Genomic DNA, 23,067 nt, shown 5'->3' on the forward strand with positions numbered 1-23,067 from the left:
CTGACCCAGGGGCTGGTTCAGTCAGGTTATTATGGCCCAGAAAGTCTCTTTTTAGATATTTTCAAGATAAATTTAATTCCCAGATAAAGCTTTTAACTAAAAATTTGTTGGGGTTTTTTTTTGGTTTGGTTTTTTTTTTTTTTTTTTTTTTTTTTTTTTTTTGTTTGTTTTTTGTTTGGTTTGTTTGTTTGTGTTGTTTTTTTTTATTTTATTTTTTTATTTTATTTTTTATTATTATTTTTATTTTTATTTTTTCTCCTTCTTTCCCCAAAGTGGAAAGAATTCAGAGGGATTCTGTCACCCAGTTTTTGCCCCAAATCTGATCTCCTTTCAAAAGAGAATTTTCTCTGGATTTAACTTTTTTTGTTTGTTTTTCCAAATAGTTACATTTGAACTGTTAATTGGAGTAGTTTTAGGCCTTGGTTTTGCTGTTTTTCTGAACAGGAACGCTTGGTAACAGCAAGATTTTGATTCTTCCTCTTCCCCTGCAAGCCCTAGAAATGCTGGGAGGGATCCAAGAATTCTGAAATGCTGCGAATTTAGAGGAAAACAGGCTTTCTAAGTAGTGTGCATTTGTATAAATCACTACAGAAAAGGATCCTGGGAGGATTCAGGAGAAAATACGGGGATTAAGGAAGGATTCAGGTGGAAAAATAACACCATCCAAGTGCCATAACCCAGGAGAGGCTGAACTGGGATCTGTGGAACACCTGAACTTCGGGGAGATGCCAAGTCCTGAGTGCCTGGGGTGAAAAAAGGCTCTTGATTTTTAAATTATTTTGATTTTTTTTTTTTTTTCCCCTTTAAGGAAAGAACCAAACCATAGCTGTGCTCCAGGTGTTTGCTTTTCCTTCTCCAGAGGAATTGCTCAGGTTTTGGGGCTTTAACAGCTCCAATCCATCAGCTCTCCGAGAGCTCGTAAATGGAAAATTTATTGCCCGCGGTCGGCTCCGAGCTGAAGGTTTGGCTCCCAACTGGCATCTCCTGGGGATGCTGCATCCAGAGGAGGGAAACAAGGAATGCTCTGCCCTGCCTTTTTCCCTGTGGGTGCTGGAATTCCACCTCCAGGGCAGCGGGATGTCCTGAATATTCCCCGGAGCAGCGGAAGAGAAGCCCGTAAAAAAAACTCTGGAAAAACCCCGAGGGGGACGTTGCCAGTGCCTGGAAGGAAGAGAAAAATGGCTTTTCCATCCCCAAGTGCTGCCAAGAGGAGAGTTTGGATGCCCCAGGTCTGACCCATCGGGGCCAACCCTCCTTCCCGGTCCCCGAACTCCGGCTCCGAGTTGACCTTGGAGTCTCTTCCTGGAGGGAAGAACGTGGGGATGACATAAAAAATCAGCTTGATTTGGCTTTTCTCGCCCCCATCCCGAGGTTTTTCCCTCTGGATTCCGGTGGAACCAGCTTGATTTGGCTTTTCTCGCCCCCATCCCGAGGTTTTTCCCTCTGGATCCCGGTGGAACCAGCTTGATTTGGCTTTTCTTGCCCCCATCCCGAGGTTTTTCCCTCTGGATCCCGGTGGATTCCGGGCTCCTTTCGGTGTCCGTGGGTGTCGTGACCTTCTGTTGTGTCACCACAGAGGGGTCGGGGCCCCCCCAGCCGGGCTCAGAGGGGTGAAAAAAAGGGATGCAACCCCCAAATCTCCTCGTTTTTGGCCCCTGCTGAGCGTGTCCTCGGGGCAGGTCCCTCTCCCAGGGGGACAATTCCATCCCTTCCCGCTCCCTGGGCCCTGCTCAGCAGCTGGGAGGACACCAGACCTGGGATTTGGTTCTGCTCCCACGAAAATTTGGGGGCTCGACCCCCCCCCCCCTCCACCATTTCCAACATTTAAAAAAAAAAAAAATAATAAAAAATATTCTCCTAATAACTAAAGGCCTATTTTCCACGTACTTGAATTTCCAGCACAGTTTGGACTCTTTTGAGGGACTTTAAAGGCACTTTAACTGTCTTTTACTGCAATGTATTTGCTATGGATTTACCTGCATGGAATAAGAAGTCTGGATATGAAATAAAAACCTTCTTCCTTTTGGACTGCTTGGTTGGCAGGATTAGTGCTCGTGAGCCCTGGAGCAGGATGGGAATTCTTTTCATCTCGGAGTCTTTTAATTGATGCTACAAAAAAAAAAAAACACGGGGATTTCTTCTTTTTTTTTTTTCTTCCATTTTTTTAAATTTTTTTTTATTTTAAGGCACTTTTCCCCAGTCTCAGCACAGACACATCAATAGCAGGAGGAGTTCCCAGGGCTCACAGCTCCTGTAATTGAGCTCTGAATTAAGACTATCATTTGCTTCTCCTTTATTCTGCTTGGCTTGTTGGGAGGGTTTCTTTTTTTTTTCCTCTCATCTTGCCCAGTGGAGTTTCCTCGGAGCATTTGACTTCCTCCCAGTGTTCAGGTTTGGTGTTTTTTGATCTCTGCACCAGCCCCCAATTATTTCAAATACAGAAAGCACTTTAAAAGTCATTATCTGAGACCCCTCCACACCCAGGCTTCCTTTGCTGGTTTAGGTATCCATTTATTTCCATCAGGAAAATATAAAATATATCCACTTCTTCCCACTTTTTCCCTTTCACCTTCCCAAGCCCATCACAGCCTGTTCATCCCCCTCTTCCTCAGGAGCCTTTTCCAGGCTGGGAAAAACTGTGTTAACACAATACAAACAGGAGTTAATTTAATCATGATAAAAGAATTCTCCTGTCCTGGTGCCTTGTTCCATTTCTCTGAGTGGAGTATTAGCAGATATATAATTAAACTAAATATATTTTTTTCATTTATATATATATATATATATTCATTTTTATATATATTCCATTTTTATATATATTCCATTTTTATATATATTCCATTTTTTTATATATATATTCCATTTATACCTATTCAATTTTATTTTCCAGTTTATTATATATGTTCCATTTTTTAATGTCCATTTCATATATATTCCATTTTCCACATTTATATATATTCCATTTCTACATATACTCAATTTATACACATATGTATATTCCACATATATATTTATATATTCCATTTATATATGTATTCCATTATATATATATTCATTTATATATATATATTCCATTATATTATATATATTATATATTATATATATAAAAATGGGATCATTTTTATATGTATATTCCATTTATATATTCCATTATATATATATTCCATTATATATTCCATTATATATATATTCCATTATATATATATATTCCATTATATATATATATTCCATTATATATATATTCCATTATATATATATTCCATTATATATATATATTCCATTATATATATTCCATTATATATATATTCAATTTTTATATAAATTCCATTTTTTAATATATATATTCCATTTTTTAATATATATATATAGATGTATGTTCCATTTATACCCACACACACATATATAAGGCAATACTTTATAATACACACATAAGGAAAAAAAATTAAATAGCTCCCAACAAACAGCTCTCAAAGCAAACAACAGCCCACAAACAGGGGGAAAAATACCTCAGCCATGCAAATAAACAAGGATTTGTGCTCTGCAAATGCAACCTCGGGTCCAAAGCAGCGTTTTGAGCCATAATTAATGGCAGTGACAGCAAAGAAGGGAGCAGATTGTTCCAGCAGGGCCCGTGGGTGGAGGAATTAAAAAAAACCCCTCAAATAGATGCTCTGGATCTGCGTTTTTCCAAGTGCTGGGAAACGAAGCTCTGGGTACAAAGTGGGAGCAGGGAATTTGGGCTCCTGGTTCCTCCCCTGGTCGGGTGTTAAATGGATTTATTGCCTCGCTTAGAAAGGAGAAGCTGAGGGGTTTTGTTTTTTTTTTGTTTGTTTCTCGTGGAGAAATCAGGAATTTTTGGGAGATGCTGGCAGGGAAAGGGGTGGAATTCCCTGCGTGTTGACCCCCCTCACCCACCCAAAAAGATGTGGGGTTTTTTTTTTTCCCCCTCCCCAAAGGCAGAGGTGAGAGATGAGAGGGCGGGGGATAATTACCAGCACAATCCCAAAAAAAAAAAAAAGGCTGGATCCAAGGGAGCAGGAACCACCTGCACACTTCCATTCAGCTGCCACGGGAGGATCCTGCACCAGCCTCCATCTCCTCCCACAATTTTCCCCTCACAAAAGGGCTGAGGAAGAACCTGAGAAGCCAATTGTGAACGTTTTCCACTTGTTTTTCTTACCTTTTATTTTTTTTTTTTTCCTTTTTAACAAGTAGGTCAGGGCAGGCAGCAATTTTCCCGAGCCCAATTCCATTGGTCCCCCCCTTCCTCGACTGGAACAAAAATTGATTTTGTCACCTTTTTTAAACCCTGACAAAACCTCCAGCAGAACACACAGAAAACCCCTTTTCCCCTGCAAAAAAAAAAAAAAAAAAAAAAAAAAGAAAACACATCCCTGATAAAATTCCAGGATAAAAAGGTGGGGAGGGGGAAAAAAAGGGAAAAAAAAAAAAAAAAAGCCTTTTATATTTGCTTTTTTTGAGGACTTGAAAAGAGCAGGTTTGCTGTTCTTTTAAGGATAATGGTGGGTTTCATGCTGCAAGAAAGCACCTCCCTGGTGCCATCCTGGAGGGTTATTTCCATGATTCCTGAGGGATTTTTTAACTCCTCCACTTTACAGACCCATGGAATAATAACAGACCCCCGAGGTGAGAGTTTCTTAACTCCTTCCTTCCCTGTTTTCCAGCTGGTGGAGGTGGGGATAATCCAAAAAAAAATAAAAATGAGGCTCTGGGATTGGGATGCCTGGAGGGGTCTGACAGCTCTAACAGATGCACCAGTTGGGGTTTTGATCCTCAAAAACCAGCCTATTCCGTGAGATTTGGCATTGGGAACACGGGATTGCCTTCCTGGGAAGGGTTGGGAGGAGCCCCCGTCCCTGGAAGGGCCCAAAAAACCTGTGGATGTGGCACTTTGGGACACTTTGGGGGTGCTCAGCTGATGATCACAAAGGTCTTTTCCAGCTTTACCAGTTCCCTGATCCTGTGATTCCCAACCAGAAGCCCGAAGCAATCGTCACTCAGGTTAATTAAGATTTAATTGAATCCCTTGCTGTCGCATTTCCAGGGGATTTCCAGGCTGGATCATTCTCCCTCCCTGCACAGGACAAGTGGCTTTGGAGAGGATTTGCAGCCCCCACCAAGCCAAGCTTTTCCTTGGGGTTCCTCCAAAGGGATACCAGGCCCCCCCCAGGGCTCTCAGCCCCCGAGAACTGCTCAGATGACAAAGCAGAGCAGCTCCCGAGCTGTTCCCAAGCTTCCCATGGCTCTTTGGTGATTATCCCTGTGTTGTGCTGACAGGTTCCCATCTGTTTGGGGCTGAACGTTGCATCTTAAAAAGCAGGAGAAGGGAAAAGCACCGGCTCCAGGCTCCCTCCGGCTCCTCCTCCGACCACGGGAGCTCACGGGATGCTCAGGAATTCTCAGCAATCAGCTGCTTTTTTTTTTGGGGGGGGGGGGGTGGGGTGGGTTGGTCTCTTGTTTTTCTGCAGGATGGGAAGATGGAGAAAAGCTGGGGATAAGGGAAAATATATGGGATATTTAGATGGGAGGAGCAGGCCGGGAAAATACCCAGGCCGGATCCTCAGGAAGGGTTTGGCAACGGCAGAGGAACAAGTTTGATGTGAAGGTAAAGGATGAAGGATGAACAAGAAACCCAGGACACACCTTCCTCCACCTCTGCATCCACCCCATCCCTGCCTTCCCTCCTTCACTCTCGCATTCCCTCCATCCCAGTGTTTAGGAGCGTCCCCTGAAGGCAGGAAGCAAGAGCTGGGACTCGGGATTCTGCCTCTGGAATCTTCCAAACGACCTTGAAGGAGTCCCTCAGCTCCTCCTGCCTCGGCGTTCCGGGGAAGCCTCACACCCCCTCCACGGGGCACCTTCCCTCAGCTCCGGGATTTAATGCACTTCCAAGCATTTTAATGCACTTCCAAGCATTTTAAAACCCTTGGAAGCGGGGCAGGGCGGAAGGACAGAGCGCTGCTGGTTTGCCTCAGCCACCACCACCGTCCAAAACGAGGTGGGAGAGGCAAGAAAACAACATTAAACCCACTCCTGCCCCCACAGAGCCAGCGATGATCCCGAGAGGAATGAGGCCATCTGGAAATTCTGCCTTTTTTTCCCCTTTTTTCCCCACTTTTTTTTTTAATTCCTCTGGCTGCATCTCATCCCTGTCCCTGCACGATTCCATGAGCAGAACACCAATAAAATGATGGGACTTTGAGTCAAATTCTCATCAGCTCCTCAGAGGATCAAACCCCTGTGGGCTGGGATTCTGGGAATACACACATCCCTGCCCCTTCTCATCCCTCTGCCACCCACCAGCCCTGCTCTGGCAGAAATCCTTACAAATGCCAGCCAAGGAGGACGTGGTGATTTTTATCCAGAGAATTCATTAGGCAGGACGAGAGGAAGCAGTGCCTTAATTCCCTGTGTATCCTCACACAGGCACAGCAGAGCCTGTGCTGGATGAGTCAACAATCCCATTAATCATATATTTTTATCATTTTCTAACAAGCCTTAAACTGCTTTTTTCAAGAGGAAAAAAAATGAAAGGCTGCAGCTCAGCTCCTTAATAACACTTGAGAGAGGGGAAACATTTGGCAAACGGGGGGAAATTTGATTTAAAGAGGTAAGAAGAAGAAATTTTGCTGCCCAAGACAGCAGGTGAAGGGACACAAAACTCGAGGAATTATGTCTTTCTTCTGCAGATTATTATTATTATTATTATCATTATTATTTCCATTTTCCCATGCTTATAGCACGCTAGGTGCTGTTCTTTGGTCCTAGTGGGGCAATTTTTCCTTCATTTTCTTTTGACTCCCAGCACATTTGGTGCTTTTCTTCACGGAATCACAGGGTGGTTTGGGCTGGAAGGGACCTTAAAACTCATCCAAGTCCCACCCCACTCCTTCCACCCTCCCGGGCTGCTCCATGCAGGGAATGAGCCGTTAACACTCCAGCAGAAACGCCGGGAATTTGGGACGGAATTTGGGACGACTCAATTTTCCCCTTATTACCCCTCATCCCGTCACCTCAAACCAGTTTGCAAACACTGACTGGATTACAGGTGAAAAAATAAACCCCGTCAGTGACTCCCTCAGCCAACTGAAAGCAAACACAGGGTGATACTTTTACCTGGACTCAATTAAATCCCCGAGCCCGGTGTCACCCTCGTTACCATTAATTATCCCAATCACTCCAGTGTTTCTGCAGGTCCAGCTCTGCCTGTTAAACACAGGATGCAGCCTCAGCCTCAGGAAGTCCTTAAACCACTCTCAGGCTCCAAAAAGGTGCCCCAGGATACTCCAGATACACCCCCAAATTATATATATATATATATATTTTTTTTTCCCCAGTGGGATCTGGTTGTTTCTCGTTATTTCTGGTCTGAGAGTCTCTGTTTTCTGTTCGTGGTGCAACACAGAGGTGCAAACAGCAAAATGATGGGGGGGGGTGAACAGAATGATCCCTGATTCCACCCAGCAGCGTTTGGGAAGGATTTAGGGAGGCAGGATGCTCTTTCTTGGAGAGATATCCAGCCAGGTCCTGCTATCCCAGGTGGAAATAGAAACAGGGACAAGGCATCTGCAGGCTCTGCTTGGCTTATTCTGCTCAACTCCAAAGCACATGATTTTTGCACACTTGCCTGATTTACCTTTTCAGCCAAAATATTGCAGTCACAGTTACATCATCATGGCAGCCCAGCTCTTGTTGATTAATCAGACCATGCCACATCCTTACATATGAGGGTGATTTTTTGAATTTTTTTTCTGCTTCGGTTTTGCCGAGGAAAGTTCTTCTTTTGATGGAGTTCCTGAGAAAAAAAAAAAAAAAAAAAAAAAAAAAAAAAAAAAAAAAAATCAGAACAGGAACAAAACCAAAACAAACAAGTGTCTTCTGGGGGAAAAAAAAAAATAAAAATACCGGGTAAAAATTCCCTTAAAGCAGCTGCGGGTCTCTGCTGCCATCGTATGGGAGCTGCCTTTGGAGCAGCGAGGAAACCTCTCCCGGGAGGTTCGGTCGCTGTCCCGAGAGAAATAGTTACTCAGGGCCAGCGACTTCGGGGAGGGGGGCAGAATTTATGGCGAGAAACAGTTATTTTTAAAACCGGCCTGTAGCGAGCTGGGGATTTGCAGCTCTCACAAAGGGGGTTGACACCATTCCACGGGGAACGACGCCGTTCCACGGGGCGAAACGCGCGAGAGGCCGCGACCTGGCGTTGTAACAGCTCCGCAGGCCGAGCCGCGGGACCGCGGAAGGCTTTGGAAGGGATCCCAAAGCTCATCCCAAAATCCCGCCGGCCCCCAAGCCGCGCTCCCAGCGCCTCATTAATTATTCATTAGGTGGGCGTGACCACGCGGCTCCTGGTAACGAGGGGACGCGCTTTCCGCTACGGGAGGGGGCGTGGTTATATTTGAATATTCATGATGTGGGCGGAGACATAGGGGGCGGGAAAACCCGTGGGCTCCGCCCCCTCCCCCCTCGCGCTGAAACGCGCCGCGGGCGAAAGCGCGGGAAAGTCGTTCTGGCCCAAAATTCGCCTAAATTCGAGTAAAAGCGGGGCGGAGTTATTAATAATAACACCGACGAAACGCCGCTGGAGTAAAACACTGCCGGAGTGACACGCTGCTGTTGTTGGTGGTGATTCCACCCCTCCAACGTGCCTGCGGCCCAACCGACAACTAACGTCCTGAAATTTAAACGCTGGGTTTTTTTAATGTTTGCCAACATTTCTGCTCCCGAGTGAGGTACCCAAACACAGCTGTGCTGCCTGTGCGCACCTGCCGCTGCTGCTGCGCCCAGACCCCCTTTTAAACCCCAGCAGATCCTGAAATGACGCTTTAAAAATTTGATTTTCACTGACGATAGTAATTAAGAAATGGGGGCTCTGGGTTCTTTTTTCCCCCCACGGGGACACGGGGTTCGGTGCTCCCCACACACCCCCTCGTCCCCCCCCCCGTTCCCCTCAGAGCTCCCCGCGCCCGCCCGGCTGAGGGGCTTTGTGGAGAGCGGGTTTCCCTGAGGTGAAAAACGGCCCATAAAGTGTTTTTGCGTGAGTACCACCGACTGCGAGACCCCCTCCAGGGTCTCCACGGAGGTTTTGGGGTGCAGGTCCCCGATTTCAGCCCTCTGGCCCCAAATTTTGGCCGGCTGTGGGCAGAGGGGCCGTGGCCGGAGGGCACAGCCTGGCCCATCCTTTGGCCTAAAGGTCTGTCACAGCCCCGGCTCAATCTGACCCAAAAACACAGCTAAAAGGCCAAATATTACCCATTCCACAAAATATTGAGGCCTGGGGAGCAAATCCGGCCTGGAACGAGGGAAAAAGAAGCAGATTCTGGTGTTTCTCCTCACACCACAACCCAGCCACCACCAGCAGCAGGGCCAGAATCCCCTCAGCTCTGCTTTATATTCACATCATTCACCAATTTAGGTGCTTTGGGGAACAGATTTTCACCACCAATCTGACACAGAGACTTTATCCTAAACAAAACCATGTGTTTTTTGTAAATTTTCAGTGTAGCTTGGGGGGTAACAAGTACTGAGGTAATTCCATGGGTGCGCTCGGTGCTCTGAGGTCTGTCATCCCTCCCTTAAACTTGCACTTTTAAAGTCATTATTTTACTTTATTTTATTTTATTTTATTTTATTTTATTTTATTTTATTTTATTTTATTTTATTTTAATTTTATTTTAATTTTATTTTATTCTATTTTATTTTATTCTATTCTATTTTATTCTACATTATTTTTACACGGCAAAGAGAAAACCGTGGAAAAACAAATCAAAACTGAGCTAATATTGGAGGCGGCTGAGCTCATGCTCATAGTGATGAGGAAGGGAAGCAGAAACATCCCAAAGCAATCTCCAAAGTAAACACCCCTTTCTGCAATAAATGTTTGCCAAATGCTAACACAGGGCTCCGAGAAATATCAGCACTAAAGTGCATCCATTAGCAGGAGTTTAGCGACTGCTTAAGGGGAGCAGGGGTGGAAGTTGATGCTTTCTGCCCTGTAAACAAATTAGTTTATAGCAGCAAATGGGATGACCCTTCTTAGCTAATGTTATGAGTTGAGCTTGTTAAATATTTAACATTTACCTCTCCATTTCCAGCGTGGATTAAGCAGTTCTCCAAACACCGGTGTCCCAGCAGCAGATGGAGATGCACAGCCCATTGCCCAGCCCTGGCTGAACTCCCTAAGAAATAAAAAAACCCACGTTAAGTCAAAGAGAGGAAGCGAGTGGGAGCTTTCAGGAAAGGCTTTAAAACTGGCTGTTTGCACTCGTTTTGATTTACATTAATTTTATCTCGCTCTGCTCTACGTTAAAACAGTGATAATCAGTTTAACTTCCATCAGATTGAACAGACACAGACTGGAACTGGACAAACACTTCCGAAAAACCTCGCTGGTGGCAAAGTATTTTTTCCTTCCACATAACACAGTCACAGACCCAAGGTAAGAGTTTTTTTTAAAAAAAAAAAAAAAACAAAACACTTGAAAGATCCCATAAATCCCCACAGCACAGAAAGGAGAGTGGGGGATGAAAAGAAAGTATCATAGGATTGCAACTTTATTTCTAAAAGCATGGATGAGAAATGTGCACCAGATTTAGCCAAGTTTAGTGGTGCCTTGTTATAAACATGAGCTGCTTTGTATGTTGTACTCAAGGAATTTAAATTATCCTGAGTCCACCGTTCTGTGTACAAAATTCCTCACTTTTTCTTTGCTTTCAGAAGATAAACGTTTTTTCATATAACTTTACCCACAAGCGGTTTCTCAATCGTTCTTAAAGGTGTTAAATCGATTTTTCTCTCGTAAAATCCTAAAGAAACACTCATTTTAGCAGCAGCTCCATTTGCTCCCCGAGCCCTTGTGAAAGTTCCAGCTGCCTCAGCGAGCTGGAAACATCCCCTCAGCCAAATTCAAAAAACCAGCTTCCAGCGAAGTAAAACTTCCTTAAATGTACAATTCCAGCTCCCTCCGGAGCCAGCCGGACCCACTTTTAACAAAAATGCCCCGATTCCTTCCCCATCCCCAGCACAAACAGAGCTCCTATTGTGGATGTAGCAATTTTTCCTGCCTGGAATATTGTGAGTTCTGTTGTATAAACAGGAGGGGTGTTTGGAGCTCGTCGCCTGTAATTTTGTAAATTTTTAATCTCTCCAACAATGAGGTCTATTCTGCCCCAGAATTTCCCACTCAGGGGGACTGGGATGTCGCCCTGCAGCTTTGGGCTGGTTCCAGGGATGTTCCAGCCCCTGCTGCCAGCTCTTGTGTAATTATGCTGCAGCACTCCTTGGCAATTCCCCCAAAAGCCTCAGCTGCTGGAATCAAGGAACAGTGTGAAAAATCTCGGTTATAAAATAAAATTTCAGAGGCAGAGAGTCCCTCGCTCCCAGTGTTGCCCGACAGTGGGAAGTGTAGCTGTTCCAGAGACCCAAAACCCAGGAGGGAAATCAAATAATCCGATTTATCGATCCTTTAAAGCTCATTTTCATTTCCCCTCGTGGTTTTGGGAAAGGCTGAGTCACTGCATTTTTATTTTTTTTTTTTCCACGTAGCAATGCTGTGTAATTCAGTTTTATTATCACATATTTAGTCATTACATTAAATTAGGCCCTGTATCAACTTGGTGCTGCAGGACAAAAAGGTTTGAAGCACCACTTTGCTGCTTTCAATCTTTTTTTTTTTGTGGTCACACACAAGCACACATATAAGTAATTATCCCTTAAAGGAATCAAGTAACATGATATTTCAATAGCAGCCTTATAAATTGAGCATCCTGTCGAGTAATTAGTGTAACAAATTAAAACAATGTTGTTAATTACTGTGGCTTGTACCATCACGTGTAATTCCTCTGGAATTCCCTTTTTAGGACCATTTTCCTCATTTTCCATGTCCCACTCCACGATGTCCCCCCGTGCTTTTATCTTCTCCTCCTCCCTGAATACTCCATTCTCCCAGACCTTAAAATTATTTATACCTTTCAACGCACCAAATGATCACTTAGAACACATTTTATCATCTACACACTAAGAAACTCATTTATGAAGTCGCTTCCCTTGCACTAAATCCAAACAATTTATCCTCCACACCCACAAGATTTTCACTCCAACCGAGTCATTTCCTCTCAGCCTGATTTTTGGGTAGTTTTCTCCTCTGAAAAATAAGACTTTAATCTTTTTTTTTTTTTTCTCTCCAGGTTAACTTTATGGGCCCAGCAGGACCATGAGCTGCAGTGCAGGGAGCAGCTGCCCCTCCTTTCCCAGCCACAAACCCCGGCGGAGCCGCCGCTCCCGAGGCTGCTGGGACACCCTGGACACGGATTCCCAGTCCCTGTCAGCACTGGGACACTTCCAAACCCTGCCCTTAGAGATCTTCCACATGGTGTTGAAATATCTCTCAGGTGAGAACCTGATCAGAAGGGTGTTACCCCAATATCTGAAAATTTCCATGGCTTTTTTTTTTTTTTTCACTTATAAAGCCATTATTATTTTAAATGTTTTGGCTTTTAGCTGGTTAAAGTCATTTTTTTGTGGCTTACCCTTTAGCTTTCAGCTGGTTAAAGTCATTTTATGTGGCTCATTCTCTGAGTTTTCAGCTTTTACCTATGAAAAAACCTATGAAAAAGCTGTAGTTGTTTAGACCCAACATCTCCCACTCTAAGCAAGCCATGGAGGTTCTGAGGTGTCTTAAAATACCTTTTAAAACAATCTCGGTGTTTTGTGTTCAAAACGAAGGCTGAAACCTTATTTAAAAAAAAAAAAAAGAATTATAAGGTTTCAGCCTTCATTTTGAACACAAAACACTGTCATGTCATTCTTTCTTTAAAAAAAAAAATAATCAAAATTTAAATTACGATTACGAAGCATTTTAAGCGACTTTTGCCCACGAGGTGTAGAAAAAAACATTCCTCGGGTGTCTCCATTTCTAATTACAACAGCTTGCTGGCAGAGGAGACCCACAGTGATTAATTTGTGGTTTATTTATCCATCTCACTCCTCGGTTTGTTTTTGAAGGGGAGGGGGGGGGGGCAGTTTTTGACCCGTGATTGGAATTTGAGGATTTAGGAGCGTCCCGGGCTTTGCTTTTGCAGTGAAGGACATCAGCACGCTGAGCATGGTGTCCAAAAGCCTCGGCCAGCAGCTGATCCATTACATCTCCACCTCGGCAGGGACCCGCCGGCTCCTCCTGCAGGACTTCCACAACCTGGAGCTCCCCGGCAGGAGGGAGGGAGCCTCCATCCTGGAGCACTACAAATCCCTAGGTGAGGGCAGAGCCCGCTGAAAAGCCTCCCTCTGCTTTAGGCAGCGATAAAACGTGGCCCCCAAACCTCCTTTTGTGCAGCTCCCTCTGAACTCGGAGCCGAATAACCCACTGCAACGCCACGAGCTGGAGGGAGGGATTGCTGAAATCATTCCAGAGCCTCTTAGCTGTGGGAAAAAACCGATGTCTGCTCTGCCTGCCGTGTGTTTGTGGCTCCCTGCGAGGCGGCAGAGGGGCAGTTCCCAGCTGGAGGTGTTTCCAGATTTAGTTTGTTTGGACACCACCGCTGGAAGAGACTCCCAGGCCCGGCCAGCCGAAGGAATTTGGCTGCTCAGCCCCCCCCTCCGGGCATCCCTTTGGAGCAGCTCACATTCCTCAGGCTGGGAAATGCAGCCACAGGTCTCAGGCCCAGCCTAATTCGGGAGGGACCAGCACCAGCTGCCCTTTGTGACACTGTTGCTGGTTTTTAGAACACTTAATTCATTCGGTCCTAATTCATTCCACACTGTCCTGTCAGAGGAGCAAATGAAATTAAAACAGCATTTGATCCATATTTACTGGTCCCTGTCTGATACAAAATTGTGTTGGACAGAGAAATCAAGTGATGCCATGGTTAGATGGAGAATTATAAACAGGGTTTGAACTCAAGACATTAAATAAAGGCATTAAAGATGTTAAATTATACCTGGTAAAGAAAAGCTGTTAAACTCATTTAGACCTGAAGTCTCCTCCAAGCAAACCATGGAGATTTCGGGGGGATCTTAAAATGCCTTTTTAAAACAATCTTAGGGCTTTCTTTTTAAAAGGAAGCCTGAAAACCCATAATCCTTTTTAAAAAAAAACCAAAACAAACAACCAAAAATTAGTTTGGGCTTTGTAGTGACCTCACACAAAATGGCAACTCCTTCTTTAAAAGTAGGTGTGAACCCACCCCTGCAGCAGCTCTGGCAGTGAAACTCGACATATTAAAAATATAAAATCCTTGGCCATACCTGGGGCCCAGCAGGAACGGCTTTGTTAAGGTCAGGTGCAAAAATCAATATTTGCTTTGCAGCAGGAAAAACTGGAGTGGAAAGAAAAAGTGCCTTTTGCTCAGCCCTGTTTTTTCCTCACACCCTGACGTGCAGCTGTGTCATCCCAGCGGCTGCTCCTCGGGGAATTCCCCTCCAAAGTCTGGCCTTGGAGGGGAAAAAAATCGACTTGACTGAGCTTTGGGTCACGTCTGAGGCCGATGAATAAATTCTGGCTGTGCTGCAGGAGCTGCTTCTAAAGAAGGGAAAGGGGTCAGCTCAGAACCACGGGAAATTCATGAAGCACTTTCCAACCTTGGAAAAATGATGTATTTTCAGGAGGCGAAATTCAGGAGAAAAGTATCCTTCCCCCCCAAAAAAAACCTACATGCTTTTCCGTGGATTCCTTGACTAATTAACAACCAATATATATATTTTTTACCCTGGTGAAAGCTGTTCACCCAGTTTCCATCAGGAGTGCGGAAAAAATTCCGCTCCACAACCAGCTGTTCCCCACAACAACTCACTCCAGGCTCCGCCATCCCAAACATACCCTGGGCAGGAAAACAGATTTCCCTCCTAGCAACGTTCTACACCAACACAGCTCAGAATATTTGCTTTTTCATGTGGCTCTCCTGAAAAAAAAAACACCTTTAGAAGCTCAGCTTCCCGAGCTGTGAGGGGAAATCCAGCGTTCCACAGGGTCCTGGGGGCTGAGGGGCAACAACTCAACGCTGCTTCCCAACACTTTGAGCAGCTGTAACTCCCAACCCAGTGCAGTGATTTTAATACTGGGAGTAGCAGGGGCTTTAAGCAACACCACAAACAAGTTGCTGTGACAGTTTACCCCCAGCTGTACCTGTTTCCCCCCCCTGTCCCAGGGCTGCTGTTGAAGAGGTGCACGTTGCTGCTGCCCACCAGGGACAGGCTGAAGTTCGTACACAAGGTACTCTCAGAAGTAAGTCCTTCCACCTTCCCTCCACTGCTGTTTCTCACTCTCCTTTGCACTTACAACACCACCCCTGCAAGATAATTCCTTGCTGGATTTTGCAGTCCCTTGGCTGGAGTTTATCACCCCTGCAAAAATCAGTGTGTTGGTTTGAAATCAGCCTCTTCACACTAACAACAGCAAAAGCCAGGGAATTTTACTCCCTGAAAACAAAGGTTTCTCCTCCCAGAGGCCTTTTGCACACCCATGTGACCACAGTTTTGACTTGTTGCTAAACCATAACTCATTTCCTTCCACCACAAGGAATCTCCTGGACCTCTCTGGTCAGTATTAATGTAAAAACCAGTGTATTGGTTTGAAATCAGTCTCTTCACACCAACAACAGCAAAAGCCAGTGTGCTGCACACGAGGCTGTTCTGCCCACACCTCACATTCCAACATCGGTGGTTCTCACCTTTCCATCAGTCTGTGGACCACTGGGAATTCTCTTCACAAAAATTTTACTCCCTGAAAACAGAGGTTTCTCCTCCCAGAGACCTTTTGCACACCCCTGTGAGCACAGTTTTGGCTTGTTGCTAAACCATAACTCGTTTCCTTCTGCCACAAGGAATCTCCTGAACCTCCCTGGTCAGTGCTGAGGCACAGGAGGAGCACAGAGGATTTTCAGTCCCCACGATTATGGCCAGTTAAGATAAATAAATCCCTGGTGTTTGCACTTGCAGGTTTCCTGTTTTAAGCTCAGTGGTTGTGCCAGCCCTTTGCACTGCCTGGGGTTAAAGTGCTACGGGGTGTTTTTACAGGTACAGTATCCTTATGGAGACAAGGCAAGTACCACAAATATAGAAGAAAATTAAGGTAGTTTTCTAAATCAATCTGTGCTTTGCAAGATTTTTTAGAGCATAAGCTGGTCTGGGGGTGTAGGGGGATGGTATTTATTCACACAGTTCTCTGAATTTCCCTTCTGGTGGTGAAAGCTGCTGATTTGACTCTTGAGAATTCCTTGGCCTGGATTTCAGTCCCAACCAGTCAGGATTTTGATTAGCAGTTTATTGTCTAAGGAGACATGGGAGAAGGGCAGCATTTCATTGCACAGCTTCGAATTCCCAATCCAGGAGCAGAGATGCTTTAGTTTTGAAGGAAATGGCTCAACACACCACAGGCCAGAACAGTTCTGTTCACCTGTGCTGGCTTAAAATGAATTTTAAAAAAATATATATTAAAATTTAAAATTTGAAGAAGAACAGATGATTATTTGAGGGGGGTCATTTGTCTTTGGAGCAAATACCTGTGTGTACATTCCCACACAAGGTTCAAAACTCTTGGAGCAGCTTTTGATTCCGGGAGTCACTGGGCTGAAGCACAACCTGGGCAGCACCTGAGGAGGGGGAGCTGCAGCACAGATTGTGTTTCTCTGCTCTGAGGACTGGCACTGGGATCTAAATCTCTGCTCAATCCACTCCTTTTCACCCCATTCCTTCTGTCCCCTCCAGATCCTGACAGCAGGCTGGGATGAACTCGAGTGCCACCGGGTCTTTAACTTCCTCTGGGAGCTGAGCAGTTTGGCCAGGAAAGTGCAGACAGTTGTCAGCAGCAGAGCAGGTAAATCAGAGCAGCCAAGAGGCCTGAAGGACCAAAATGTGCCAGCACAGGGAAAGCAGGAAATGGGTCTTGATTCCTGGAATTGAGAGGGGTTTAGCTCAGCTCAGCCTTGTGGCACCAATCGGTTCCTGACCCTCACGTTCTGTTGGCTCTCTGGGCATCCTGAAGTGGGTTCTTGGCCTTCACATCAACGAGCACAGCTAGTTTTTTCTTCACCAAAAGCAAAGCTAAGTGCTCCTGTAGTGAGGAGAGTTGTCTTGAGAGGCCTTTGGGGTTTCCTGAATCATTCCATCACCAGTCCAAAGCCCAGGTTGTGTGTCTGTACGTCGACAGCAAAAGCAGGGATTTGAATCTTTCCCGCTCTCCACCAGTGAAACCAACGGGAAAGGAACCAGTTTGGGAATAAAATGCTGCAGTAAAAAGTGAGGTTTAGTATTTCTGAACCCCAACACTGAGGTGGCACAGGCCTCTCCAGAAACCCTCCTGTTGCCCAGCATGGAACAGGGACTTTCTGTGGAACACTTCACCCACAGCCATGCCAAGCTTCCTCCTGCTGCTCCTATTTATTGCCCTCTTTGATTTCCTATAAAAAAGTGATTATTTGCATTGATCAAGGCTTCACAGGTTTGCCACATCTCCCCCCCTTCTGCCCCAGGCAGTGCCAGGAAGCTGGAGCTGAGGATCAGGCTGTACTGCAGGAGGGTCCTGCTCAACCACTGGATCCACAGGAGCGACTCTGCCTTTTGGCTCACCCGCATTTTGAAGCCCTGGCCCATCGTGAACCAGGCCCGGCTGCTCTACATCATCTTTGGGCCCGTGTCCTCTCTGGATGGTGAGGAGCTGGGGGGCTCAGTGTTCAGAGTTTGGGGCCCTGAGAAGGAGATTCCCTTGCAGGATGCAGCAGAGACCCAATTTTTTATGCGAATAAAATGTAAGTGTGTTAGAATCAAAGAATAGTTTGTGTTGGAAGGGGCCTCAAAGCTCATCCAGTGCCACCCCCTGCCATGGGCAGGGACACCTTCCATTAGCCCAGGTTGCTCCAGCCTGGCCTTAGACACTCCCAGGGCTGGGGCAGCCACAGCTTCTCTGGGCAACCTGTGTCAGGGCCTCCCCACCCTCACAGGGAAGGAATTTCTTCCCAATATCCCATCTAACCCTGCCCTCTGGCAGTGGGAAGCCATTGAAACAATTGTGTTGCCAAGGAAAAAGGTTCTGCTCAACCAGACATCACTGTCATACATAAAATATATTCATTTTATATATATACATATATATACACACACACACACACACACACACACATACATATATTTCTGAGTTAAAATTCAAGTGAAGGAATTAAATGACACCTCTGTCCCCCTCTTCTCCCCTGCTTGGGGCAGAGGCAGCCCAAACCCACCTCAAACCATCATCCCTTTCCCTGAGGGAAAACGTGTTCCCTCCCTCAATTGTTAACCCTGGGTCCCTTTACACCTGATTCACACTGCAACTCCCACTGTCCCTGCTAAAAAGTGACAGAGGGACAACAACGTGGCTGTCACAGAGCCTGAGCTGTGCTGCCTGGATTCCCCTGCTCAGTTCAGCAACTCCCTTTGTTGGAAAAAAAATGTCACTTAGGGGCAGTTGTGGTTAATGTCTCACTCAGGACACGTGGTGTGGCAGAAAATGATAGAAGGACCAACAGATGAGAGCAGTCTGAAGGGTTTAGCTGAAGCAATTAAGCTGCTGTATGACACAGAAGCCAGGGAATGGACAGCAGATGATGTTATCAGCCTCGTGGATGAGCTGTCAGGTGTGGTTTTTGCCTCTGTCATTAATCCACAGGATTATGTATCCTCCAAATCCAGCTCGGGGGGTGTTTCAGACACCTGGGTGCAAACAGGCTGCGAAATTCCTCCCAGTGGTAGCTCTGGCCTGGCTGGAAAAGCCCTCACCCCGGGAATGCAGGCAGGAGGTGGGATGAGGGAACCCCAGGGTCACACTCAGGCTGCCTGTTCCCTGTAGAGAAATCATTTAAGAATCCTTACAGACCTTTAAAACTCCAGCCTTGCCTCGAATCATTCGGGAAAAATTGTCCAAGCTGAAAACCCAGGGTTTGTCCAAGCCACAATCAACAGCTCCACTGACAGCTGGGGGGGAGTTTGTCACCAGTTAGAGTGAGGAGCTGGTAGGAACTGCCTGTGGGATTTTGCTGCTCCTCTTTTGGGTCAAAGATGACTAAAATCTCCCCTCTCTCTCTCTCTCCCACCACCAAGTTGTTCCCCAGGAATGGCTCATGGAGAACAACGCTCGGCTCCTCCTCCTCAGTGGGAACAACATCTGCTTCACCTTCCTGGCCAGCAAGGCTGTGAATGGCAGGGCTGTGGAGCTGGCCAGGCTCATGGTCTTCATGGCTTTGGTGAGTACAGCTGAGCAGAGCTGAGCAGAGCCTCTCTACCCCCCAGATTTGCTCCCTCGGACTTTCCTCCTCTGCTCCCACGCAGCAGGAGCAAGCCCAGCAAAAATCTGGGTGCTCTCCCACCTTCTGATCCTTGTCCAGCACATCCCTGGAAGCTGGCAAGCCTGTCCTTGAGGGGAAATACCACCAACAAAAGGCTGAGGGGCCCCTTCATGCCCACAAGAACAACCTCTGTGCCCTCCTGACACCCCCCCCTAATTTTCCAGGCCGCGGCACAACCGCTGCAGAATCAACATTTAATGCTCAGATTTGACCTTTCCCGTGTCCCTCAGGTGTGTGAGAAGGACCTTTACTGCATGGACTGGGTGGTGAAAATGATGCAGAAGGTCTGCAGGGTTTTCAGCACTCCCTGGGAGAGAAACAACTTCCTGCAGTGCCTGGAGAACACCTTTGCCCACATGCTCATGGACATGCTGCAGGCAGTGCTGGCTGGTAAGACTCGCCCTCTGGGCCTGGAGCAGCTCTTGGATCAGGAGCTGGGGCTGAGCATGGCATGGAGGAACTCTCTGCCCTTCCCTCCCTCACCAGGCAGAGCAATCCTGGAGAGCCTGAAGGGTTTTGGTGACATAAAACCACAGAAGCATTGAATCCCCAACCGGTTTGGGTTGGAAGGGCCTTAAAGGTCCTCCAGTGCCACCCCCTGCCATGGGAAGGGACACCTTCCACTAGCCCAGGTTGCTCCAAGCTGGCCTGGAACACTTCCAGGGCTGGGGCAGCCACAGCTTCTCTGGGCAACACAAATAATCAATCGAGTGCCATAATTGGGCAGAAACCTTCATTTTAACGGGTTTCTCCTGCTGAGGGATTCCTGGTGCCAGGGGTGGTGCCACCAACAGTGTTTTAAACCCCATCCTGGGCCCGAGGTCCCTTTGGGCTGTGCCCAAACCTCCTGCTCAGCTCTGACAGGCTTTTGTCCCAACACACAGTTGTTCTTGTTGCCTTTGGGCAGGCTGGGGAAGGAATTTTGGGGAGAGTCTCCTGTGTCCCTTCCCAGCTGTCCTGGCATCAGGATCATGAATCACAGCACAGAGCTGAGGTGAAGCTGCTGCCTCACTCTGCTAAGGGACATCCACCCTGAGGGATTAACTGGCTGGTTTGGTTCCACTGACCATGTTCCATGGTTTCCTTTACCCTGCCAGGGGGGCACGACGAGGAGGACAACACCTTCCTGAATTTATTCCACCTGGTGAACGCCCAGGCAAACTTCCACAAGGAAATCCTGTTCCTGGCCATGAGGAGCAGCCCCAACACCACCTGAGCTCTGCAGACTCTGGCTCCTGGGTTTGGTTTTGAACATTTGCAAAGAACTGCCCAGTTATTTCTTCGATTCCCGTTCCAGCTGGAGTGGCAGAAGTTGGGACCATCCATGTCAGTCCAGCTGAAGGAGCTCCAGGAGCTTTTGGGGACTCCACCGTGGGGTTCCTTGAGCTCTGCTTCTCCAGGGAAGCAGCCTGAGGCCTCTCCCTTGGGAACACGAACTTCATTCTTTTCCCACTGTGCATGTTTGCACACAGAATAAAAATGACATGGTTTCCATACTCAGACACCAACTGAGGAATGTTATCTTAGTTCAGAACCCAAAACATGTTGGTCTTTAAAATGTGTTTTCTCTCGGGAATCCGAGGAGAAAGAGATGGATGGGGTCAGAGGAGCACAGCTACATTTCTCCAGCTTGCCAGGGCCTCTCTCACTGACCCAGAGGTTCTGTGGCAGAAATATTCCTGACCTTGGATGCTCAGCCACAGCCAGACATGATTCCTGGAAGCAGTTCAAGTGCTTTGACCAAGCAAGGCATTTTTTTTCCCCCTCAACCTCCAGGTTTTCATAAAGCAGAAGGAACTCCCAAATCCCTCCCCCTTGCCCCAGGTAACAACTGTTGCAGTGTTTTGGCCTCCACAGGACTTTGCCAAGTTGAAGACACCCGTTAAATGCACATTAAATTAAGTCACTGGTTCATTAAATGTATAAATGTTTCCTGCTTTAGAAAGGGGTTGGATTTTCTGCTCTGTTGCCTTCAAAACAAAAGCACGTGATGGGAATAAAAAGCACTTACTGTCCGGGGGCTGTTTCCGACGGGGCTGTTTCCTTCAGGTCATTAAAGAGCCTCTTTCTCCGCCCCGATAATCCCTTCCCGAAGGTTTCAGTCTTCCTTCGGGACCAGGGTTTGGCTGGAAGGGGAGCCACGTTCAGCTCTGGAAGCGTCAGAGCAGCTGAAGAGGGAGCGATTTATCTCAGCTGCCCCCACCTGATTCCGCCGGGAACTGAGCCGGAATGATTCGCTTGGAAGTTTTGTTTGTTTGTTAGGAATTCTCCCGCGTTTGTTGAGTGCACGATTCCAGGCGGGATCCTCGCAGGTGCCGGCAGATGGCAGAGGTGAAACCTTCCCTGCCGGAAAACCCTGGGAACGCCCCTTTTCCCTCGCTCTTTGAAGGTGATTTTTTGGGAACGCGCTGCAGCTCCGCGTGATTTCTGAGGGAAAAGAAAAACTCCGGCCTCTCGTTTCTGCTCAGAGGAACCGACCGTGTCCGGACTGATCCCCACGAAACGCGAGGAGAAAACAGACCCGGAGTGAGAACAGCGACGGGAAAACGCAGCCAAGAAGCCGCCGGGGCTCAATTCTGCGGGTCCTTGGCTCTGCCTCCCTTTATCCTCGGGAATCGCTCCCCATAAATAACCCCGGCAGATGGAAGGCAGCGGGATGGAGCAGAGCCCGGGCCCATTGTGAGCCGCGTCCCCCCGCCAGCCCCCGGGTCGTCTCCCTGGGTCGGGGACAAGGGGCCGTGAATTCCAGCCCGGCACAAGGGCCGGCATTGTGCGAGTGCAGCCACACGGGAAAAGGGAGCTCTTTGATTCCCTGGCAGCCGAGGGATCGTCGGAGGGATGAAATGCCAGCGCTGCCGGCACGAGCAGCGGATCCTCCGGGCGTGCCAGCTGGATGCGGCTGCCCGCCGGGAATTGTTGATGGCATTATTAATTGGTAGGGGCTGCACAAGAGCCCAGAGAGTGTCTGGCGTTGGTTTTTGCAACATTCCCGTCAAACAGCGGCTCTCCCTCCCAAAGGCACCATCCGGGCAGGGAAGAGCCTGGCTGGGACCACCCCTCACCTGGATCAGGGGCCCCTCCCCAGGGGCTGCCGCTCGTGCTGGGGGACACGGAGGTGTCTCATCCCGGTTTTCCAATCTCTCACCATTCCCAGGGCTCGTGGATCTCTCCACAGAGGCTGGATTTGCCCCAGGTTAATTCCACTTCCCACCCATATCCCCTGGGATGGCAGTTTGTGGTTCAATTCCCCTCATTCAACAAGCCACATCCCCTCGTCCTGCCTAACAAAAAAAAATGTGAAATCTAAGCGTCAACTCCATCCCGGCTGCTGAGTTTTTTGACCTGCAGGGTCAAGAGCAGGACTTGGATGATCCTGGTGGGTCCCTTCCCACTCAGCCTGTCCTGGGGTTCTGTTTTACTTCCCCAAGTTTCCCAGTTTGGAATAGGACACACCCCCCCTTGCAGCCTCCTTTTCCAGCATCCCCCTGGATCAGCTCTCCCAGTTAAACACCGAGTGGGGCCCGGGGGGGAACCTCGGCAGCACCAGAGGGGCTGGGACGGGGATCCCTGAGAGAACTGAGAGAACGCTGCTCTTCCTTCTGCTGCCAAATTTTACCTGCTGCCGGGGGGGTGGATAAAAGCCGGACCTCGCTGCATCCCGAGCCCCGGAGCAGCACCTCCCTCTGCCCCAGAGCTGGGGCCGTTTGTCCCTCCGCAAACCCCGCCTCGGCCCCGGCCCCTT

The 23,067-nt window shown here is 47.4% G+C and overlaps 2 protein-coding genes across 12 annotated transcripts; one reads left to right on the forward strand and one right to left on the reverse strand.

Annotated features, from left to right (window-relative positions):
* Positions 1 to 217: 217 nt before the first annotated feature.
* LOC114001999 lies at positions 218 to 8,313 on the reverse strand. 4 transcript variants are annotated; one of them, XM_039388151.1, is made up of 5 exons: positions 7,927 to 8,313; positions 7,658 to 7,801; positions 4,181 to 4,272; positions 1,977 to 2,109; positions 218 to 1,302 (listed from the first exon to the last, which is right to left on the reverse strand). In XM_039388151.1, the coding sequence occupies exons 1-5, from the start codon at positions 7,968 to 7,970 to the stop codon at positions 804 to 806; spliced, it is 912 nt and encodes a 303-aa protein (XP_039244085.1). In that variant the 5' UTR covers positions 7,971 to 8,313; the 3' UTR covers positions 218 to 803. The 4 variants fall into 4 exon arrangements, 2 of the variants coding, with proteins under 2 accessions (XP_039244085.1, XP_039244084.1); XM_039388150.1 differs by having other exon boundaries at positions 7,658 to 7,816; XR_005566088.1 differs by having other exon boundaries at positions 828 to 1,302; positions 4,181 to 4,352; positions 7,658 to 7,816.
* FBXO47 (F-box protein 47) lies at positions 8,252 to 21,356 on the forward strand. Of its 8 annotated transcripts, none has more exons than XM_027747595.2 (12): positions 8,252 to 8,345; positions 10,113 to 10,456; positions 12,204 to 12,407; positions 13,098 to 13,268; positions 15,159 to 15,235; positions 15,949 to 16,026; positions 16,717 to 16,825; positions 17,481 to 17,657; positions 18,471 to 18,617; positions 19,081 to 19,223; positions 19,556 to 19,715; positions 20,423 to 21,356. In XM_027747595.2, exons 3-12 carry the CDS (start codon positions 12,230 to 12,232, stop codon positions 20,539 to 20,541), a joined length of 1,359 nt encoding a protein of 452 aa, XP_027603396.1. In that variant the 5' UTR covers positions 8,252 to 8,345; positions 10,113 to 10,456; positions 12,204 to 12,229; the 3' UTR covers positions 20,542 to 21,356. The 8 variants fall into 8 exon arrangements, with proteins under 8 accessions (XP_027603396.1, XP_039244082.1, XP_027603416.1 ...); XM_039388148.1 differs by having other exon boundaries at positions 8,260 to 8,345; positions 10,333 to 10,456; XM_027747615.2 differs by lacking the exon at positions 8,252 to 8,345 and adding an exon at positions 8,510 to 8,750 and having other exon boundaries at positions 15,159 to 15,223.
* Positions 21,357 to 23,067: the final 1,711 nt, after the last annotated feature.

The sequence above is a fragment of the Pipra filicauda genome, unplaced genomic scaffold, assembly GCF_003945595.2.
Source record: "Pipra filicauda isolate LSUMZ 115617 unplaced genomic scaffold, ASM394559v2 scaffold615_size277210_pilon, whole genome shotgun sequence".
NCBI lineage: Eukaryota > Metazoa > Chordata > Aves > Passeriformes > Pipridae > Pipra > Pipra filicauda.